This window comes from Schistocerca cancellata, chromosome 9 (assembly GCF_023864275.1).
Source record: "Schistocerca cancellata isolate TAMUIC-IGC-003103 chromosome 9, iqSchCanc2.1, whole genome shotgun sequence".
NCBI lineage: Eukaryota > Metazoa > Arthropoda > Insecta > Orthoptera > Acrididae > Schistocerca > Schistocerca cancellata.
In genome coordinates, this window is record NC_064634.1 from 157,588,270 (window position 1) to 157,611,404 (window position 23,135).

The following is a 23,135-nucleotide window of genomic DNA, read 5'->3' on the forward strand; positions in this document are numbered from 1 at the left end:
GATGGGTAAAATGCACGATAGAGGTTACTGACAAAACATAGTGCTATACTTAATAAGATCAGAAAGCAACTAATTATACGTGGTAGAAGTGGGGAGGAAATAGACAGGTTAAAAAATAAAAGATACAGAGCACTAAAAGGGAGTAAAGAAAGAAATTGTTACTGAGAATAAATGCTGAGACCGAAGAAATCAATATTAGTTAAAGCCATGTGAGGTGCGAGAACAGAGGACATGTTGTAACGCCAGTTCCCACCTGTGGAGTTCTGAGGAACTGGTGTGAGGGAAGAATCCAGATGGCACATGTGGTGAAACAGCCACTGAGGTCACAACTGTCATATTGTAGAGCACACTTTAAAGATATTGTGTGTTTCTAGTATACACCCCCTGTCTGTGCCCATTCCTCCTAATTGATAACATGTTGGTAGTCACAACAGTGTAAAAGTTTATTGTAAACATGCCTGTCACACTGATAGTTTATGTGCAACTACTGTTTGTTTTTTCAGCCAATTTCTGGTGCAGTGGAGAGATTTGAACATTTGGTGGACTATGTAGTTAGACTGGAGGCATGGGAAGGTGATGTTTTACCTGCTCTACGTGATTACAATGGCTTACTTCACCTTCGTAAGCTTCCAGCCATCAACACACTTGCTCCACATATACCTGAAAGCCTGGATCTTGCCTTCCGTTTACGGCGTAAGAAGTTTGTGATACAGGTAACTCTCAAAATACCGGACACTTTTCAGCTTACGCATTCTTAGGTTTCTATCCTTTCTGCCAGTATTTTGAACCCTCCCTGGAACGTGAGTGGGGGCAATTTTGTAGTGGCTAGAAAAGACTGAGAGGCAGTAGCTAGTTGAATTGCTGTCAGTTTATAATGCATGCTCAGATGATGCCATCTAAAGTGCGCCACATGGGAAAGACACAGGTCAGGGTTCAAACTGTAGTTAGCACAAATTTCTTAAATCCTAGTGAATATCTGACCCAGCACATAAATAAGAAATTGTATTCTCTGCATGTATTTCTGTCTGTTGTTCACTCTGCAATAAATTTGAGAGCTTCAAGGTGGCAAAATCATGTATGACTCATACGAACAGGTGAGATATTTAATATCCTGTATTTGGCAATAATATGACGTCTAGATTCATGACAGTAAAATATTATTCATTCTGTGAGGCAAAGGGATGAACTTATATTCAAGTAGAGAAAAGTGATTCATTTTGAGCACACAAAGTATGAATCACAATTATTTTATGTTGTGACAGGTGTTTCATATGGGGTATCAAGTGAAATTTGTGACTGGATTGAGGAAATTTTGGTAGGGTGGACATAGAATGTTATCTTGGATGGAGAATAATTTTTAGATGTAGAAGAAACTTCACGTTTGCCCCAGAGAAGTGATTTGGAGCTGATGCTGTTCATATTGTATATCAGTGGCCCTGCAAACAGTATTAATAGTAAGCTCAGACTTTTTGCAGATGGTGCAGTTATCTTTTATTAAGTATTGTCTCAAAGAAGCTGCATAAATATTCAGTCAGATCCTGATAAAATTTCATAGCTATGCAAAGATTGGCAACTTTCTTTAAATGTTCAGAAATATGATATAGTGCATTTCATAAAATGAAAAAAATGTATTATCCTATGACTATAATATCAGTGAGTCATTATTGGAATCGGCCAGCTCATACAAATACATGGATGTAAAGCACTGTAGGGATATGAAGCAGAATGATCACATGGCTCAGTTATGGATAAAGCAAGTGGCATACTTTGGTTTATTGGTAGAATACTGGGGAAGTGCAATCAGTCTACAAAGGAGGTTGCATACAAATCACTCATGGGAGTGGTTCCGGAGTATTGCTTGTGTGGGGGGCCTGTACCAAATATAACTTACAGGGGATAGGGGATACTGAACATATACACGGAAGGTCAACACGAATGTTAACAGATCTATTTGATCCATGGCAAAGTGTCACACAGAGATTGAAGAAACTGAACTGGAAGATTCTTGAAGATAAACATAAAGTATCCCAAGAAAGTTTGTTAACAGAGTTTCAAGAATTGGCTTTAAATGACAATGCTAGGAATATATTACAACCCCATATGTATCACTGATACAGGGATAGTGAGAACAAGATTTTCAATGAGTCATTCTTCCCCTCTCCATACGTGAACGGAACAGGAAGAAACCCCAATAACTGGTACAGTGGTCTGTCCCATCTACCATGCATCTCACAGTGGTTTTCAGATCACAAATGTTGATGTAGGTGTAGATGTAGATGAAGATGTGTAAGATACAACACAGTAAATGATAAAAAAAATTGTTATTCATTGTATTATCACAATAATAACAGTTTTAAAATTACACAGATTATTTTATTATTGCTATCATTGTAGTACATTCGTTTATGTAACCACCAATAACAACATTTTTGTTTTGGTGAATTTATCACCAATTAAAATTCATTCAAAGCTGATGATGTTTTTAAGGAATCACATTCTCCATTTTCATTTGTTGAAGTATAGACACTTAAGCACAAACATGGTTGAACTTACCCTGAAGATGGTACAAGTGAAAGACATCTTGAAACTGCTACCTCATTGTAAACATTGAGAAACTACTGAATATTCGTCTGAATGATTGACGACTTAATTATAAAATAGCTGATGTCATAGGCATATAAACAAAAGATTCCATTACATTATACGTAAAAAATTTATCTTAAGAAAATAGTGTGCCAGAAGGATGCTGAAGTTCTTGAATGTACCGTATTTACTCGAATCTAAGCCGCACTCGAATCTAAGCCGCAACTGAAAAATGAGACTCGAAATAAAGGAAAAAAAAAATCCCAAATCTAAGCCGCACCTGAAATTTGAGACTCGAAATTTAAGGGGAGTGAAAAGTTGTAGGCCGCACCTCCAAATCGAAACAAAGTTGGTCCATTGTAACATGAGACACAATTTAGGTCGAATGAATGACGATACAGCTACAGTAGTTTGGTTCGAGTCGAAAGCTTAACAGTTAAGCTTTACCAGGTAGCCATTGCTATGCGTCAGGCGGTCCGTCCGTATTTATACGGATACCCTTCCTTTTTCACGTGCTTCGTCTGGTTTGAATCGATTGCTTATTTTGCTTTGATCTGATAAGTGCCGTTTTCTATGTTATAGGTGTTTACGTCAGTCACTCTAAGCTGAAAATGCATTACTATACTGTGTCATGCATTGTTTGTCGCATTCTGATAGTGCGTGTTTACGGCCTGTCACTGCTCGCGGCATGGCTTGCTTTTGTGCACGCTACCGCTGCCTACAATTAAAAAAAGAGAGGAATCGTCTCATTAGCGAAACAATGGCAAGAGACTGCTATTTGTTGTTACTTACACTGCTGCTTTCTTTGATAATGATCAACAAGAACCAAATAATAGACTGCGTGTGATAGAACATGTTCTGAACGAGAGTTTGACGAAAATTTTTCTCCGTTTGAAACTCATTGCGGCGGCTTCTTTAGTACATCAAATTCTGCACAGAAATTAGTCATCTTAGATTTAAAACTCTAGTCAGTTGCCGTGCTTCATTTCTGACTGTATCACTATTAGGCATAAGAGTAATACGAATATAAATATGACACGATACGCATATTCCTCCGCGTTTGCTGTTGTCTCACTCTAGTTTCGTAGTTTATTTGGCAGACAGGATTTAAATGAGATAGAAGCAAACACGAAAGAATACATGGCAAAATGTTTATATTCGTATTATTCTTATGGCGAAGAGAATACTGCATGTGATTCACATTTCATCAGGTTCCTATTAGCAACCATCTCTTCTCACAGGTAGGAAAAAATTCAGAACGTAGAGTTGGCCATATTGACAAAAATCCCAGTATTACCAGTCGGATTTTCGTAGTACATTGAAATTCGAAGATGAACAATACGGAATTTGTATTTACTTCGTTGGATAATGTATGAAAAAGCAGTGGTCGAAACTCGGGCGGAGAAAAAAAAAACTCGTCTTCCTGGCAGAAGTTAGTTGTGGTGGCACCTATCAACATTTTTCAGAACTTCCGCTTGCTTTGCACTCGATTCTAAGCCACAGGCGGTTTTTTGGATTACAAAAACCGGAAAAAAAGTGCGGCTTAGATTCGAGTAAATACGGTAAACTTAAAGCAAATGCAAATTGAATTTCTTAGCAACGTTTGGACCATTTTTAAAAAATGAAACCTATTTTGTGCTCAACTTGTTTCTATGGATGAACTTATCAATCATTTCACACTATAAGTGAAACAAGAATAAAATAAAATCAGTGGGTGCAAGCTTTGGGGGGGGGGGGGGGGGGGTTCAGCAAGAAGAAAGGCATAGTTGATTTCATCTGTTAGAAATATGATGGCCAATATTTTTTGGTATAAAAATTGCATTCTTCTGATTGATTACCTTGTGAAACTTATTAATATATTTAATGCTATACAAGGCGTATGGATCAGTTTGAAGAAAAACTACATGAGAAGATCTGTAATTGAACAAGGGAAGAAACAATCTTTCACTTTTATTTGTCCTCATACAGTGTTGAAAGTAAACCATAACTGACTTACAACTGAAAGAAGGAAGCAAAATGTGAGTGCAAAAAAGTAAATAAAGTGAACATGAGGTTCTCTACTAAAACTGAAAATTATGTTAATACTTCACATGCTATCAAATATACAACAGTAACAGAAATGTGCAAAGTATCTGAATATATGTCGTGTGATAGTTTGTGATAGGCTTGCAACAAGTGTCTTTGAGGCTTTGCTTCCGTGTTTAGCAATTCCCACAAGGGATTGTTGCAGGTTATGCCCAGGTTCCAGCAAGACAAAGCCACAATGAATCTCCACTGTTTGTATAAACCTTAAGTTAGATGTCAATTTTACTTTTATTTTTAATTGAAATATTCTTGTTTGATTTCTTATCTTATTTTTTGTTTATGTTCCATAAATTTAGCATTTAAAAATTTAATCGATAGGGAATTAGACCAGTCATAATACTATATATTGTGTTTCCATGCATTTGATGTACTGAGAGCAGTAAATCAGAGAAACTTAGGGATACATTTGGGGAAGTGGTGAGAGAGACTAAGTGAAATAGTGACAACTGCTTCTGCATCTTGTTGTTTGAGGATTTCCCGGCATGATAACTGCTTGAAAAATTCTTGGATGTAATGTCACATTGTATTATCTAAGCTGCACAATATTGCTGTCCTGCCTTTGACAGAGCGAGGAGGTGCAATGGTTAGCATACTAGACTCACATTCAGGAGGAGGATGGTTCAAACCCATGTCCGGCCATCCTGATTTAGATGTTCTGTGATTTGCCTAAATCACTTCATTCAAATTCTGGGATGGTTCCTTTGAAAGAGCACGGACAACTTACTTTGTCATCCTTCCCTAATCCGATGGAACCAATGACCTCGCTGTTTGGTCACCTCCCCCAAATCCACCAAGCAGCCGACCAACCTGCATTTGATTCCCCAACAGTATTATCTAACAGAATTCGTTTGCCTGCAGCCAACGATTTTTAAGTACTGCCATTGCTGGTTCCCATGTTACAATGAACTGAACACTTGTGTCATTGTTAAATACATTGTTAGCTGTATGTATTTCAACTGCTTCTGAAATGGAAGACTCCCAGTACATTGAGATGGACATGTGGATTTTGGTCCCTGTAGTTCATACCATGTTCCGTATCAAGACCGTTTTAGTAACAGCAAATTTTTCTGGCTGAACTAGTCTTGTGTGATATCTGTTTTCATCGCATCTTTCTTTAACAGTGCGATACTCCTGGCCAATGTATGATTTTCAACACTAACACAAGATCTCTTAAATTCCTGGTCTCCTTAGACCTTGGTCATCTTTCACAGAACCCAGCATTGTTTGCACTTGAGACGTATGAGAGAAGACACATTTTATGGGGTGTTTCTTGGAGAGTCTACTGATCTTGAAGATCAGACATTGAGAGCAGCCCAAATAAACAGAGAATTTCACTATGTAGGTTTTACTGCCTTTTCTGGGCAGTGTGTCCTTCAAGGTCAGCAGGCTCATCAGGAAACTCTGAATAAAATGCATTTTCTGTCATCCAATTTGAGTGCAAATGACACTGGTTTCAGTAAAAGAATACCTATGTCTAACAAGGAGAACCTGTCATACACTTAGGCAGTACAGTAGAAACTTGGCAGGGTGCTTAGGTGCCAACACTCAATAGTTTCTGAGCAAATGATGGTCAAAGTTTTGATGCTACTTCATTAGTCTGCTCAAGCACCATGTATGCACATGAACTGGTAGTGTGGCAATTGGGCAAACCTTCGATTTAGGGGTAGCACCTTTCAGTAGATATCAAAGGGTCCTAGGTTCAAAACCAGCCACTGCTTAAATTTTGGGAGTTGGAGGCCCTTAAAAATGCATTACATAGGATTTAAATCTGTGGTTATAGCTACTGCACTACAAACTCACTTGGAGAGCATCAAAACTTTGGCCATCATTTTCTCAGAAAATGATGAGTGTTGGCACCTAAGCCAACATAGGTGTTGAATCAGTGTATGACCTATGGGGGATCCTCTTGTAAGAAGACCAAGAGTATAAGAGATCCTGTGATTATGTGGAAAATCATACACTGGCCAGACATGTTACACTGTTAATGACAGATGCGATGAAGATAGATGTCTCGCAGAACTAGTTCAACCACAAAAATTTCATGTTGGTGAACACTGTCCTGATACAGAACATGATATGAGTTATGAATAGACCATGATTGGCCTCCACATTCTGGAACTTTGTCATTAAAGAAGCAGTCGAAATACGTATTGCTAATAACTTAATTATCAGGGACAGAGGTTTTCAACTCTGCAAAATGTGGAAATCAGCATTGGCGGCACTGAGGAATCATTGGCCATAGGGAAATTATTTCATTAAGATACATGGATTGCAACAGAATTTTTCCAAGCCACGCATGTAGTCTGCAGCTTGCTTCTCTGACAGGAGGCTTTGAATGAAAATGTCCTCTCCAGTGAAGTTGCACCCCATCTCTCAGCACCTGTGCATTTCTGGGAAACTAGTGTATAAATAGGCAAACCACAACAGCTGGCCAGAGTTGCACCTGCAGATGATGAGTAACTGCTTTCTGGAAATATTGTGGAGTTTTAGACAGTACAATCCGATGCTTGTCCGAGGACATTTCATGTACTTCAATGTTATTTACAGTGCACTTACAAAGATATTAGTGTAGTACAATGAAAAGGTAATAGAGTCTTACTTCCCTTTGCAGAAACTACACCTTCCACCAGAACTCCAAGAGTCAACTGAGAGAGAGCAAGATGAACTAATAGAGCCTTCAGGGAGCAGGTTGCCATGTGGAAAAGCCTTAGACTTCTGATGTGGTGAGTAATTTTTCCATTTCATAAGGTAATGTCAGGGCAGATAAATTACTTTTAAAGTGATATTTATTTGTCTGTATATTTAGCAAGAGTTTCTTGGTGCTTTGCAGGTAAGCATCAGATTACAAATTGAAAGATTTGCAGTTCAGACTCAGTTAATCACATGATTTTCAGTCTTCTTTACCTGTAATAATGATATATATTTGTGAAAGATGCCAAGCTGCATTCTGATTTGCAGTCCATGTTAAACTGTCAGTCTTCATGTAATTTTGTGTAAATCAATCCAAAAGCTGAAACAAGTCAAGAACATACTAACTACTTCCAATAGGATTACACATGTAAAAGCACTGTGGTGTTCAAATCAACCTTTGATTACACTAGCCAACAGTGGAAACGTAACTGGGATGAAGTAAATGATGTTTGCTATATCGGCCACACTGGTAATGAAAGTGCCAATGAAAAACTCGAATTAGTTCTTGTTTCCAAGTTAGAGGGGGGGAGGGTTACATTTAATTATAATCACATTGATTAATTGTCAATCCCTTCAAAATCTCGCTTATGGTAGACAGAGTGATGAAATTTCAGACAGCAATAGATGTGTGTATTTTGTATTTTGTTGCTATTTTTAGCCTGGGGCCGCAGCAACAGGGGGAAGAGGAAGGGAGGAGTGGAGCATGTTTCGTTTAAGCATAGTTTCAGTCTGTTATGATCTGTGTTATCTTCATGTACTGGAAGAACATGTTACTGAAGTGTGGTTAGTGCATGGTGGTCACTGAGATTCAATATGCCTCACAAATGTTTAAACAATGGTGACATTTTTTGCTATATTTGCAGGCAAATTACTTTGACATTGCGAAGGAGGCCCATAATGCCATATATTAGGAAAGTATACATTATTTTGGCTGTGAAGTCAGGGACCAGGGCAAGCCTTGGGCTCCTTGTATATCTTACAAATCTTGTCTTGAGGCTTCGTTTGTGGTTCAGTCATAAAAGATCTTCCATGGATTTTGTTATACCAGTGATCTAGAAAGAACCATCAAACCACATGAAGGATTGTTACTTTTGTATGACAACTTCATTAACACATGGCATTTCCAAGTAGAAAAAGTCTTCCTTGGCACATCTTAACATACCGCTGGCCACACAGCCGTTGTCTCACGGAGATGGACTGCCTGTTCCTGTCCCACCTGATTGTGATAGTGACAAGGGTGTTAGTGATACCAGTGTTGCACCATCACCTTCAGTTTTGAAAGATCCTGATTTTGTGTGTGATGATGAGTGTGCAGAGATTCATAAAGCAACACATTGTGAACTTAATGACCTATTTGTGTCAAGACAACGGTGGAATTTTCTTGGTAGGACAGTAAATTTGGCTGCAAAAGAACTTGATATTTTGTAATGATGTACAGGGGCTAATGGCAACTGTGGCCATTGACAGTGGAAGTTGTTCATTGACTCCTCCAAAGTATGTCTCACGTATGTGCTACTGCATAATGGCAACATGCTAACATCGATTCTGGTTGAGTATGTATTTTACATGGAAGAACTGTATGATAACATGAAACTATTGTTATTGTGATTGAACTATGACAAGTTTAAATGGCAGATTTCTGGGGATCTGAAAGTCACAGGCGTATTATTTGGGCTACAACAAGGCTTCACCAAATTGTGTTGCTTCCTGTACCTCTGTGATAGCTGCGCCAAAACACTTCATTATAAAAAGAAAAATTGGGCTAAGCATCCCTACTTGAACCAGGATCTCACAATGTGATGCACAAAGCACTTGTTGAATCAAAGATCATAATTCTCCCTGCTCTTCATATAAAATTGGGCCCAATGAAAAACTTCATGAAGCCCGTGGACAAAACTGGGGAAACATTTCTGTATTCATGCAAGAAATTTCCACGTCTCAGTGAGGCAAAAATAAAAGAAGGGATTTTCATGGGTCCCCAGATATGCAAACTGTACAAAGATGAGCACTTCAACACCATCCTGACATGCCTTTGTTTAAGTGTCAACAGTTTTTCAAGGAAATAAGAGGGCAGAAAACTATAAGGATCTTGTGGTAAATTCTCATGACAACTGTGGTGCTGTAACCAACAAGCACGTGAATGCAGCAACTTCCGGACATGGAAAAGAGATACCAGGGAAAGTGGGGTGCATCAAAGTTAGCTGATTACTGCTGCTGGACACTAATCAGGGAATCACCAGCAGAAAAGTACAAAGACGAGGGAAAGCAGTTGCCCCTTCAATGACCTCCTTCCAATACAAGCATAAGCTTATGTTGGCAATAAAGCAAAGGTATCAGAACTTCAAAATGAGAGCTAACTTGAATTTTTATCAACATTTTCATTATCAGCACACTCAAAAACATAACGATTAGCTGTTTTCATGACAATTACAGAAAAAAAGTAAAAATTTGTTGTTTAGTGTCACAGGAATGCTCTGTCTGTGTATCAAACTGTTGTTGTTGTTGTTGTTGTTGTTGTTGAGGTCTTCAGTCCTGAGACTGGTTTGATGCAGCTCTCCATGCTGCTGTATCCTGTGCAAGCTTCTTAATCTCCCAGTATGTACTATAGCCTACATCCTTCTGAATCTGCTTAGTGTATTCATCTCTTGGTTTCCCCTCTACGATTTTTACCCTCCATGCTGCCCTCCAATACTAAATTGGTGATCCCTTGATGCCTCAGACCATGTCCTACCAACCAATCCATTCTTCTATTCAAGTTGTGGCACAAACTCCTCTTCTCCCCAATCTTATTCAGTACCTCCTCATTAGTATGTGATCTACCCATCTAGTCTTCAGCATTCTTCAGTAGCACCACATTTCGAAAGCTTCTATTCTCTTCTTGCCCAAACTGTTTATCGTCCATGTTTCACTTCCATACATGGCTACACTCCATACAAATACTTTCAGAAATGACTTCCTGACACTTAAATCTATACTCGATGTTAACAAATTTCTCTTCTTCAGAAATGCTTCTCTACTTCGACCATCATCAGTTATTTTGCTCCCCAAATGGCAAAACTCCTTTACTACTTTAAGTGTCTCTTTTCCTAATCTAATTCCCTCAGCATCACCTGACTTAATTCGACTACATTCCATTATCCTCGTTTTGCTTTTGTTGATGTTCATCTTATATCCTCCTATATCAAACTAACCAATGGTAAAGTTACTCTATTTGTAAAGTGAACATGAGAGTAGATCAAAAGAGAGACAAAATACGTTAGAGATTCTTAGTGTTTTGGAAACAAGCCATTTTTGCAGAACAAAAAGAGAAAATGAGGAAGATAAAAGAAGCTGGTTGTAATAATAAAAGCATGGTGTGCTTATCTGTGTGGTAAAGAAAGAAAACATAAACAAATGCAATCAAAATTAATAGAAGGGTGTACAATGGGAGCTTGTCATTCTTCATGGCAACTGCTATAGTGCTGTGACAAAGAAGGGACTGTGGTCAAAAACACTGAAAGAGAAATACTGGATGAGGCAACAAAGTTACTTTTATCCATTTTTAATTTTTAATGTAATATGGACAACCTTAAGACACTATGAATGCTTTAATTTATTGACAGAACATTTTCAAATAAATTTGTACTGGTGAATTGTTTTGTGTACAATTATTACTTAAATCATTTTAGTTGCTGACACATTGAAACGACTTTTTTTACTCAATTAATGTACTTGAAAAGGGGAATCTAGTGGTACAAGGAGTGTCAAGTTTGTAGTGAAACATGTTACAAAGTACAAGGGAAGTCTGTTGGATGAGAAGACCAAGGCTGGCATCAAAGTAAATTTTCACCTAATGGAGCTAAAAATGCTGACATCAGCCATCTTGTGAGGCATAACAAGAGTCATTGAAGAATGTTATGTGTCACAAATCAGCAGTGCTTCTCTTTCAAAATTCAAGTATTGAAGTAGCACTGTTAGGATGGGCAGAATCACCTTCCATCTTTAGGTCCAATAGGCAACAGGATTCATTGAGTTTTTATGGTTTATTTGATTGGTAGGCTCTTGGTGCACTAAGTGATGAGAGACAATCAGTTGGGCTCTACACACTTGCACTCAATATTGACCACGGACATCTATCACCGGTCGAACTCTGCACTTTTTTTTTTTTGGTAGCTCATTATGGTGCCATTATTCCACTGTCAGTGGCATTGCAGTGGTTAAGTGTTTTATATATACTGTCTCTCTTGAGTGTAAAGTCAGAACAACATTTCTTTCTTTGTCCATGGCAACATTAAGTGAAATACATGCAGATATTTATTAGCCAGACACACTTCATTGACCAGTACCATATTTTATGGAAACTCCAGGTTGGAATAACAACAATGTAAGGAACAGAATATATTGCTGCTCACCATAAAGATGACCCATTGAGTTGTAGACAGGCACAGTGAAAAGACTGATATGCATACCACTGCCAGTGGTGGTGGCCATGTGTGAATGAGGTGTGCTTGCATGTGTGAATGTGTGTAAGTTTTCTTTGCTGAGGAAGGCTTTGGCTGATGCCTGCATGTTTATCAGTCTTTTTGTTACGCCTGTCTGCAGGTCATCTTTACAGTGGTAGCAATCTATCCTATTCCTATTGTTGTTGTTCCAACCTTTAGTTTCCCTTATTTGATTGTGGAAAGTTTGTTAAATGATGAGCAAAACTTCTTAAATCTGAAGGGATGAATAAAGACATTATGCTAATGTAGAAGTTTACTTAGAGAAAATGCATGTGACTTGATATCAGACTAATGGAAGCTGTTACACATTCAGTAAGAGCCATTTGTCAGATGGGAATCTTGGTTGAGTAGTCGGTTCTATTCAAGTGGAATATGCCATGTACTAGCACTGAGTTCCAAATTTATCCCATGTCTCTCTCACCGTCAACATCAGCACACAAAAACAATACTACATTCTATGTGCATTCATTAAAATCATCTGCATGAGACAGTTACGGCTATGACTAAACATTCTTACTTTGTAAATGAAAGGTGTCCAGTCACTCTAAATGGAGAAACCTTTCCCACATTATGCGTTTGAATTCTTATGGTATTTCTGAGCCAGAAAAGATATACAATGTTCATTATCGTGCTTGTAGAAGTAATAGTGATGCCATACATAGGAGTGAAAATATTAATAATGCCAGAAGTAAAAAATATCTTTTAAAAATGTGTAGCTCTATACGTTAATTTCTCTCAGTGCACTGCAGAAAATCTGTGGATGATGTTACCTTTTATTCTCTTTCTACAAGTTGTTAAATACCAGTCTCTTTGTTGCAGTGTAAGATACCATGGTGGGATTTACTGAAAGAGCATTAAATGCGGGTGGCCCATGATTATTTTGCCCTGAATTTCTCCAGAAAATATGAACTCACTACTTGCCTCATGGAAGAAACATGTGAATATGTACATTGAAGGTAAATAAATCCCAAAGCTAATGAACACGTAGACTTTTGAAATGACATTGCATGCCATAGAGGGAGGAGAAATGTGTATTTAGTATCATTTTCAGAAGCTCATCAATAATATTTAAAAACACAATTATATTTTTTGTGAAATATTCATTTATTTTAAATTATCTGCTTTAGCAACATGGAAAGCAAATATGACAAAGTCAGTAAAAGATTTTAGTCATAAGCTATACATATATCTCATGACTACTTCAAGTACAACTTGCTTAGTGTTTTAGAAGTTTACATCTTTGCTGTTAGAGATATAAGGAGGTCACACCAAAACTATGGTCTAACACAGATTTGTTTTAAAGATCCTCTATATAAAAAAAATAAAAGTGGTGTTTATCGAATAAACAACATTTGCCTTCCATCACTTTTTGCATAGAAGCCTCCATTGTTGATTTACTAGTTATTAGTGCATTATGTCATAAAATTCACAAAGAGCACTTCTTTTAATTCCCAAAACATTATGTACATCATCTTCCATGTCACAAAGCTTCAGTTCATGTTTCCGTGTGATGATTTGGCGTCTGTACCCAGTTTACTAACATTTGATTTGAGGCAGTTAGTGCCACACTCTTGTCTTATGTGTAGTGAATTATAGCTAAAGAACTAATCATCTTTTGTACTGAACTGGGTTGTGGCCTCCATCTTGCAAAACTCAGCTTGCTCTGTTTGTCCATGAAATCCAGAGTGTTGTAGACGAAGAGTCTATGGTTGATGCCATGTTCCTTGATTTCTGGAAGTTATTTGATATAGTTCTACACTGTCATGTTGAACAGAATAAGTATATAGTGAGTACTGGACCAGATTTATAATTGGACACTGAACTTACTTGCATTTAGAACTCAAAAAAACTTTGCTCTTAACTAAACAGAATCGACAAACGTACAGGTAATTTCTGGAGTATACCAAGTGGGTTTATAGAGCTGCTGCTATTTACAGTTCATATTGACATTTCAGTGGAGAATGTCGGAGACTCCATGAGGCTATTTGGGGGACAATAGTACTGTCTATAGAAAGGTTGCAAGACCAGACAACTGTGGCAAAATGCAGGAAGACCTGCAGGGGTGCAGAAACTGGCTTCAGTGTGAATAAATGTAATGCATTGTACATAAATAGGCAAAAAGATCTACAGCTGTTTGAGTGCAAAATGGCTGACAAATCATTGGAAACAGTAACTACTGTAAAATACGTTGGAGTAACTATCCGGAGTAGCTCGCCCGGCTATTCGCGTGGTCTGATGTGCTGCTTTCCTAGCATGCTGGTCCCTGCCACAAATCCGACCCGCAGATTAGTGTTGAGGTCTGGTATGCTAACCAGACTGTGGATGGTTTTTAAGGTGGTTTTCTATCTGCCTTGGCAAATGTGGGCTGGTTCCCCTTATTCCGCCTCAGTTACAGTGTCGGCTATTGCTAAGCAAACACTGTCTCCATAATTACCCTACCACACAAACATTTGGGGTTACACTCATCTGATATGAGACATTCCTGAAGGGGGGGTCTTATGGGGGCCGAACCGCACAATATCCGTGGGTTTGGTGTGGGGCAGCGGTGGAGTGAGTGGACTGCTGTAGCCTGTTGTGGGGTTGTGAACCTCTGAGGGCTATGGTGGGGACAAAGCCCCTGCGTCATTTGTAGGTCTCCGGTTCGATACACAATATACTCACACAACTATCCGGAGTGACCTAAAGTGGAATGACCACATAAAACAGGTAGTAGCGAAAGCAGATGCCAGTTTGAGATTGATTGGGAGGATCTCGTCGAAATGAGACCCATCCTGAAAGAAGTGACTTACAAAACAGTTATTTGATTGATTCTTGAGTGCTGTTCATAAGTCTGGAACCCTCACTATGCAGGATTAATAGAAGAGAAATAGAAGACTGAATGAAGAGTAGTGTGTTTCACCAAGGGATTGTTTACTTGGTGGCAAAGATGCTGCAAATTCTGGTGACAGATGCTACAAGAGAGGTGTTGTGCAGCACAGACAGATATGCTGTTGAAATTTTGAGAGCCTACATCTAAAGAAGAATCTGGCAACGTATTACTTCCACCCACATGTACCTTGTGAAATGATCACGACAAGAAAAGTAGAGAAACTAGATCATGTATGGAGCTTTTCTGACATTTTTTGCTCATGCCATATATGAATGGAGCAGAAAAGGGGGTCAGCATGTGGTACCAGAAGTACCTTCCACCACACACCGTATTGTGACTTGTGGCGTATAGATGTCGATAACACACTGGCAACTGTTGTGAGGATGGCTTGCTCCCGGAGTTGAGTACTGCTCTGCCCTCTGCCTTCATCGTGCTCGGTGTTCTGCCTCCACTGCATTCGCAGCAGCTTCATTGTTGGATTCCATGCTTGACTAAGTTGAAATCCGTTGCCTTGTTGATTAGGTTAATTTGTTGCTAGATTTCTGTGGCCTCATTATATCCAAAGTTCCAAAAGGGGTATGTGTTTTTCAAAATTTTTGTGTCTTCATACCTTGTTCATTTATGTGGTTTGTCTAGCCAAGACTTCAGCAATTGTTGATTTCATTGGCTGCCAGAGAGCGGTGCACTGTTTATGTTCAGTGCACCTTTCTTTAAATTTGTCAGTCCCAAGCTTAGATTTTGTGAATGTAAATTTAATATTGGTCGATGCTTACCTTGAAAAAAGTTATGCGATTCACCAAAACTTAAGAAAATGTTTAAAATGAATATTATTTATCTTACAAATGAAAATGTGGTCCACTGTAGGTTGTATATTAATGTTCTTTATTAATTTGTGATGTACCCTCACGCATGACACAAGCATTTCAGAGATCGCACATCCATACAGTTCATAGGCCCATTTATAGAGGCCACCTGGGTCGGCCCCCTGGCAAGCAGTGGTGAGCCACCAAAGAAACAGTGTTATTTAAGCGATCGCAAATGAGTGCTCGGCCTATTCTGTAACTTGTATTAGTGTAGTCCAGTCAATGTCTTCGGTGCATGTGTTCAGTGCTATGCACAACCTATACTTCGTTGTATTATGTGTTCCTCTATAAAGCAATTTGTTGCATAAATCGTTTTTGTTCTTGCTATAACAGTTTATGTGATAAGCTAACTTTGAGTTTGCATCATTTTCAGACACTGGCGTGACATCAACCTGTATAGCATTATGATCTGGATTCTGTCCACATGTATTTTCATATGTGTGATGTGTCACATCCAATAATTACACAATGTAAAATATGATGTACATGAGTTTATGTCATACATGTCCTTGAAAATGATGCAAAGTCGAAATTAGCTAATCACGCAAATTAAATAAAGAACATTAATATACACCGTACAGTGTTTTCAGTTGTAAAATATTTAATGGCTGTGGATCCACACACGCAACTTTTTTAAATACTGTTTATGTTAGAAAAAGGTGAAATATGTGTGGTACTCAGAAAGCTCAACTCTAGACATCTAAAAATTATGAAAACATTGCCACTGGAATGTGAAAATATAGGTTGGTGCCAAATAAAGACCCATTGCTACATCAAAAAAATATTCTTAGTATTATTGTAATGAAATGAACAGTCACTTATTCAGTGTCTAGGGATGGCAGTTCCAGCTAGCATACCCACCTGAGAGCAGCCAGGGAGCAATGGGTACTGGACTGGTACGGGTGGGCAAACAGCTGACACCTGGGCAGCCATGCAGCTGCCCCATAGAGTATGATATTGTAGTCCACTGGCTGATCTCAGTCAGCCAGGACATGACCAAGCAGGTATTGCATGCACAGATTGTGTTTCAATCTGGAAGGTTGCCTACACCATCTGCACCTGCCCACAGGCAAGCTGAAAAGCACTCACAGGTGCTGTGCACAATGGGGCAGTGTTGGAACAACTAGGTGTAGGGTATGTTGTCATATTATGGCATATTCTTAACACATTCTAGTCCAGAATTAATTAAAACAAACAAAGCAGAAAAACACAAATTGCTACTTGCTGTAAAGAAGACATGTTAATTACAGACAGGCACAATTAAGACACTTACATAAAGCTTTCAGCCACAGTTTTCTTTGGTAAAAGAGAGAGACACGCCATTCACACACACAAGCAAGCACACCTCACGCACACATGACCACCAGCTCCAGCATTTTGGGCGAGAGTGCAACTGTCACATGGGATTTCAAACAGCAACCTGGTGGGGGCAAGGAAGGGGAAGGGATAGTAGTGTATGGGTGGGGAGAGAGACAAACTATGTCTGGTGGAGTGAGAGACTAGAATTCCAACATATGCTGCATCAGGAGGTTGTGGGGTAGGATGGTGGGAAAAAAAAAGAGGTGGGAGGAGCAGGGAAAGACAGGCGGATGCATTGTCAGAGGTTGGCAAACAAACAGGGTGAGAGATGAGAATGGGGAGGAGATGATAGGACAGAGGGCATGGAAAGTTTTGTGTGGAGGCTGTGGGTATAGGGTTTTACTGTAGGTTGAGGCCGAGATAATTACGGAGCGGAGAATGTGGTGTAAAGATAACTGTATGTTTTACACAAAAAGTCGAGGACTAGTAGCAGACACCTTGTTTTATTTATTATTGAACTGACAGAGGCAATGTTGAACAAAGGAAGCCTCATTGAATCACCCTTCCACTCAAATTAAGTTCAATCATGAACAAATCCAGTGGAAGAAATTTTCATAAAGTGACCTTCGCTGCAGAAATGTCGAAACGATTTTAGAGGATTGTGATAATGGTATACCAGTTACTCTGCTCTTTCCATGAGTCTTATTGTGTAAATCACAATAAGCTCATTTTATAAGGTGTTCTGTAAGTACATTATCACCATTTAATCTTGATATTGTGAGCTGTAACTATGATTATAAAGGTATTATACATTTGATTGGAATATTTTTACCTTGTATTTAAATGTTACTTGGACGTTCTTTGTAGACATACTGTTTTATCTGGTTGCTAGATATAGATTGATCAGTTTTTGTGCATGATTTACAGCCTGGATGACAGCGGATCAGTGATATTATGTGTTACCACTAGGAGTAGGTGGTGATGTGTGGAAATTTGGTTATGTTTTGATCTGAAATTCTGTATGGTTTGTGTTGAGATTATAATGTTTCATTTTTATTTTTATTTAATAATTTTGTTATGGTTTATGATTTGTGATGTTTTCTTGGTGTTACTGTATATCTTTGTTTACAATGCTTATGCTGTTAATTATGTGCTGTATCTGCATTAGCAGAGACCAAATGCGAATAATATTCCTAAATCTGTTTTTATTGGGAAAAACCAATAAACAATAACGTTGCTGTTGCCAAGAAAATAGTTGAAAACAAAGCTCAATTTAAGCAAGAAATAAATTATGGATCCCACTTTATATCTTATAACAGGAGGGAAAAAAAAAAACAAAAAAAGAAAAAAAACACCAAAATGTTTCCATTACAAGCCTCTCGCTCAAGAAAGTCCACCAAAGAAAAAAACGGAAACAAAACTACTTAAGAGTGGTCGGCACAGCATTACCACAAAGCTGTCCACTGTTGCGCGACACTCTTGAGTCACAATCCGAAGCTACCACTCCTGATAATCTGGGACTACCAGCAGATGAGGCGTGTGGATATTGTGGCTAGGATGGCGGATACCTACAGGTCCAGCCGGTGTGTCAAACTACCTTCTGGCTGGTGGTGCTCCATCTTATAAGACTGGGTGGTGGATGGGTCTTCTGGGACTATTTTCGATCACATGAGTGGTGCAGGAAAATAGTTTGCTTTTGGATTGCAACCTCTGGCACTGCTGTCAGTTGGCAGTGCTCAGGTAGCAGGCCCTGGTGGCCATTGGCTGAGACATTAGGCTATGTTTTTGTCTCCGGCAGCAGCCTTCACTCGCTGTGATGAAGGCATCCCGCATCTCTGTTCTGTCACATGGGATACCAGTACCGCAGGTGGACAGGATGAACGTTGCACTATGGATGTGTGTTACTTAGTATATCTGGTTTGTTTATTGTACCCATTTTTCTGCTTTATACTCTCAATAAAGTTTTCAATGCAATGTTTGTGCTTGAGGTTGGTTTATAATGTTGAAGTTTCTTTTGGTTTGTCCTATGTGGACTTTGTGGCACATGTTACATGCAAACAATAACACTCCAAATTTACAGAATGAACGAACCGACCTCAAGCACAAAAAAAATACATTGAAAACTTTACTGATATTATAAAGCAGGAAAATGGGTAAAATAAACAAACCAGGGATACTGAGTAACACACGTCCATAGTAACAACATGAACACCGTACAATAAAGATATACAGTAGCACCAGGGAAAGATCACAAGTCATAAACCATAACAAAATTATTAAATAATAATGAAAAAGCACGTGATAATCTCCATGCAAACCACACTAATTTTAGGTAAAAAACATAATCAGAAGAAACCCTAAGAAAGCATACAAAACATAACTGAAATTCCACACATCACCTACTTCTATTGATAACTGTTAAACATGTAATATCAATGACCTACTGTCATCGAAGCTGTCAAAAGGGAAAATAATGCTCAAAAACTGACTAATCTATACCTAAAAATCAGATATAACAGTATGTCTGCAACAAATGTCCAACAAGTAATGTCTTAATACAAATTCCAGCAAAGACAGCATATGGCAGCGTCGATATTACATGTAAGGTAAAAACACTAATTGAGTATATAATCCTTTTACAGTGTACAGTATCAAGATTGTCACCTATTAATGTATTGGCAGAACATGTGATGATGGCAGTGTGCTGAAATTAGTTCATTGTGATTTACACAATAAAACTCGTATAAAGTGCAGTGTTAACTGGTATATCATTATTGTAATTATGTCACTACAAGACATATTTTGCACTGCGGGCCACTAAGGAAAAAGAAAAAAAATCATGGGAGTTACAAGGTTTGTGCGGAACAAAACAAGGATAGATCTAAGAAAGTGGCAAGGAAAGGTATGAAAAATTGTTGTCAAGACTGTGTCAATACTGTGTTTCAAAATGCTTCAAAAATTTCATTTTAAGACAAATGTAACTAAGTAAATTGCAATTAAAAATTACATTTTCATACAGTTTTAATTTTAGCAGCAACAATTGCTAACACCAGCTCTACTTAAGTAATAAAAGATAATTTTTTGTTTATGTTTCAGTGATGATAAACACACTTTCATTTCAGAATAAAAAATTGTCACTCTTGTAAGACTATGTTCCTTTGCACTATTTTATATAAAAAAGACACAACTTCTTATTGCAATAAACTGACTTAAACTGTGTGCAATGGAACCTGTGACTCAAAATTGGAAAAAAAAGAAAGTGAAAAAGCATAGTATCAGGCACTTGCTCATCATCCCAGCTGCCTGGGCCTCAAGGTGTTAACTGTGTGAATGGTTTCTCTGACGTGTTTTTATGCACTCACACAGCGTATAGTGTGCACTACTGTTTCAAAGTCCCAGATCACTTTTTCTGTCTCTAGAAAGGATTTAACCTTGGGAGGCAAGAGGCAGAAGTGTAATGCTTTCTTGTTGAAGTACTCAAATTACATATTGGCAATCACAGGGGCCAGAGGACTACCATACGATCAGTCTGTTCATAGTAGTACCCATTGAAAATTCTGTCCAGTGACCAGTCCATACAGCTGCATGCCTGAGCGACTTTTAAGCAACTTTTGTGAATTTTGGAAAGTAGAATAGAGACACTGGCAGAACTATAGCTGTGAGGATGAGTTACACCTGGATAGTTTATTTGGCAAGGACATTGCCAGTGAAATGAATGTTTCCACATTCATGTTCCAATCTGCCTCACAGTTAACCATCCATTACACTGTGGTTAAGCCTATTTCTCTGCAATATCCTTTCTTTCAGGAATGATAGTCCCACAAAGTATGCTGGAGAAATTAGTTTGGAAAGTAGGAGAGACGTACTGGTAGAAGTAAAACTGCAAAGGCTGATTATGAGGTGTGCATGTGTAGCTCAGTCAATAAGAATATTACTCGTAGAAAGCAAGAGTCTGGATTTGAATTCCGGTCCTGCAAATGGTTTTAATATGTCAGAAAGTTTCATAACAATGTGCACTCCATTGCAGAGTGAAAGCCCATTGACAAAAGCAGGTAGAAAACACAAATATTAAATTCTATATTTGAACATTAGAATATACCTGTATGAAGATCCTGCCATACCAATGTTTTACTGTTACACTCACAGTATTGACAAACATTTAAGTCTCCTCAAAGCAAATAAGGTATTAGACCCTGATGGAATACCATTTGGATTTTTACACTGAATACACTTTAGAATTAGCCCCTGTCAGTGCTCATATTTATCATGAATTTCTTGCTTACTGAATAGGTCTGCATGACTAGAAAAGAATGTAGATTATGCCCGGAAGCAAAATAAATGCTCAATATATACTGAAGCAATTAATCAGAAATGATCAGCAGCATCATCAGATTGTTTATTAGTGATGGTGTTTTGTACCATAAATTACCAGTCTTGAATGAGCATAAGGAAATGCAGAAAGATCTGGCTTACAGCTCTGTTTTAAATGAGGGTAAAAGCAAGATAATACTTATGACAAGGAGAAAGAACCCAATGGTATAGAACTCAATGGTATCTGATTACTAAATTAATAATGTACATCTGGAGCATGTCACAGCATGTAAAAATTAGTGGCAGATACTAAGAAGCAATATTGAATAAAATTATCAACGATAGGGAAGACATAAATTTATGGGAAAGCATCTGGGAGAGTGTAGTCCATCAGTAAAGTAATTTTCACGCAAGATACTAATGTGACCAGCGCTAGGGTACTGTTCCAGTGTTTGCAATTTGGAGTCCTAATCAAGTGGGCGTGACAGCAGAAATCCATTGATTCGTGAAATACATGGCTAGGATTTTAACAGAGACGCTCATGCAACTGAAACTGAAACATTTGTAAGAAAGATAACTTTATTCTTGCTTAATCCTGTTGGGTGGATTTAATTATGCCTGTGCAAAAATTCTGCTCTCACCAATGCATGCCTTGCATTGGGATTATGCCTTGCATTGGGATTATGCCTTGGTAGATACGAAAGTGTTGTGTATTGGCAGGAGCCAATTCACGGAGTTTGGAGGAAGCTGAAAGGCACGCGATTAATCTCACGCAGGCTGGTGTGAGGTCTGGAACAGGTCAGAGAAATAAGACTAGCAAACCAAGAGTAACTGGTAGAATACTTAACTTTAATCCACAATTGGAGTACATCGGTCTGATGGTTCATGCTTCATTAGATACATAGCAAAGGATAAATGGCGCCTTGCGAGGTCGTAGCAAATGACGTAGGTGAAGGCTATGCTAACTATCATCTCGGCAAATGAGAGCGTATTTGTCAGTGTAGCTTCGCTAACAAGTCGTCTGTACAACTGGGGAGAGTGCTAGGACGTCTCTCTAGACCTGCCGTGTGGCGGCGCTCGGTCTGCAATTACTGACAGTGGCGACACGCGGGTCCGACGTATACTACCGGACCGCGGCCGATTTAAAGGCTACCACCTAGCAAGTGTGGTGTCTGGCGGTGACACCACAGAAAGATTACGTTGTGTACAGTCATTTCTCTCTCATTCTGTATGAGAATGCAGTATGACTGAAAATTGCAAATATACACACTATACACTGGCTTGCAAATTTCTTATATGTAGACGTAAATCAGAGGAAAGAATTACTCAGTAGATATTTATAAATCCTAAAAATCACAACACACACACACACACACACACACACACACACACACAAACGCAACTCAAAAACACATGACCATTGTCTCTGCCTGTCAAGGCTGATGCTAAAAATGTTGAATGATTAGTACAATATGTTCTAGATGGAACCAGTGTCATTTTATAGGCTGCTTGTCATACCAATGGCTCACCACTTGGTAAGCTCGTAATTTGTGGAAGATATTTCTGTAAACAATGACAGTTCTTTGCAAATTTAAACTTGACACACACTTCCGTTTTGGCTTGGAAGTGACACCAAACAGCTGCACATCTATCTTTCACACACAAAAGGTGAACAATTGTGAGTGTGTTTCAAGCTTCAGAACTTCTTTTCGTGTTCTTAATATAAATCCTATATAACTGTCTGGTCTAAATTTTTATGAGTTTCTTGCTTCTCTGCTTTTCTATTTTTCCACCTCAGTTTATGTGCATCTGCCTTTTCTTTGCTACTGCTGTCTACTACAGGGTGTCCAGCAAAGGAGTCCCTGACTTCAAAATTAAATATCTTGAAAACCGAGGTTGGTAGATGACTGCAACAAATTGCATGTTTATTTTGAAAATGGTAAGAATTTTACA

At 38.5% G+C, this 23,135-nt stretch overlaps 1 protein-coding gene across 2 annotated transcripts in view; it reads left to right on the forward strand.

Moving 5' to 3' along the window:
- LOC126100969 (elongator complex protein 4) overlaps window positions 1-23,135 on the forward strand; it is a 45,694-nt gene that overhangs the window by 20,087 nt on the left and 2,472 nt on the right. Inside the window, exons 6-8 of one of the 2 annotated variants that reach the window (XR_007522238.1) lie at window positions 504-713; window positions 7,280-7,391; window positions 12,660-12,796. Coding sequence is in view for 1 of the 2 variants with exons in the window: in XM_049911631.1 (XP_049767588.1) it covers window positions 504-713; window positions 7,280-7,387 (318 nt within the window). In the remaining variant the exon portion in view is untranslated. The remainder of the gene's footprint in view (window positions 1-503; window positions 714-7,279; window positions 7,392-12,659; window positions 12,797-23,135) is intronic. The other variant, XM_049911631.1, reaches the window with a different exon arrangement.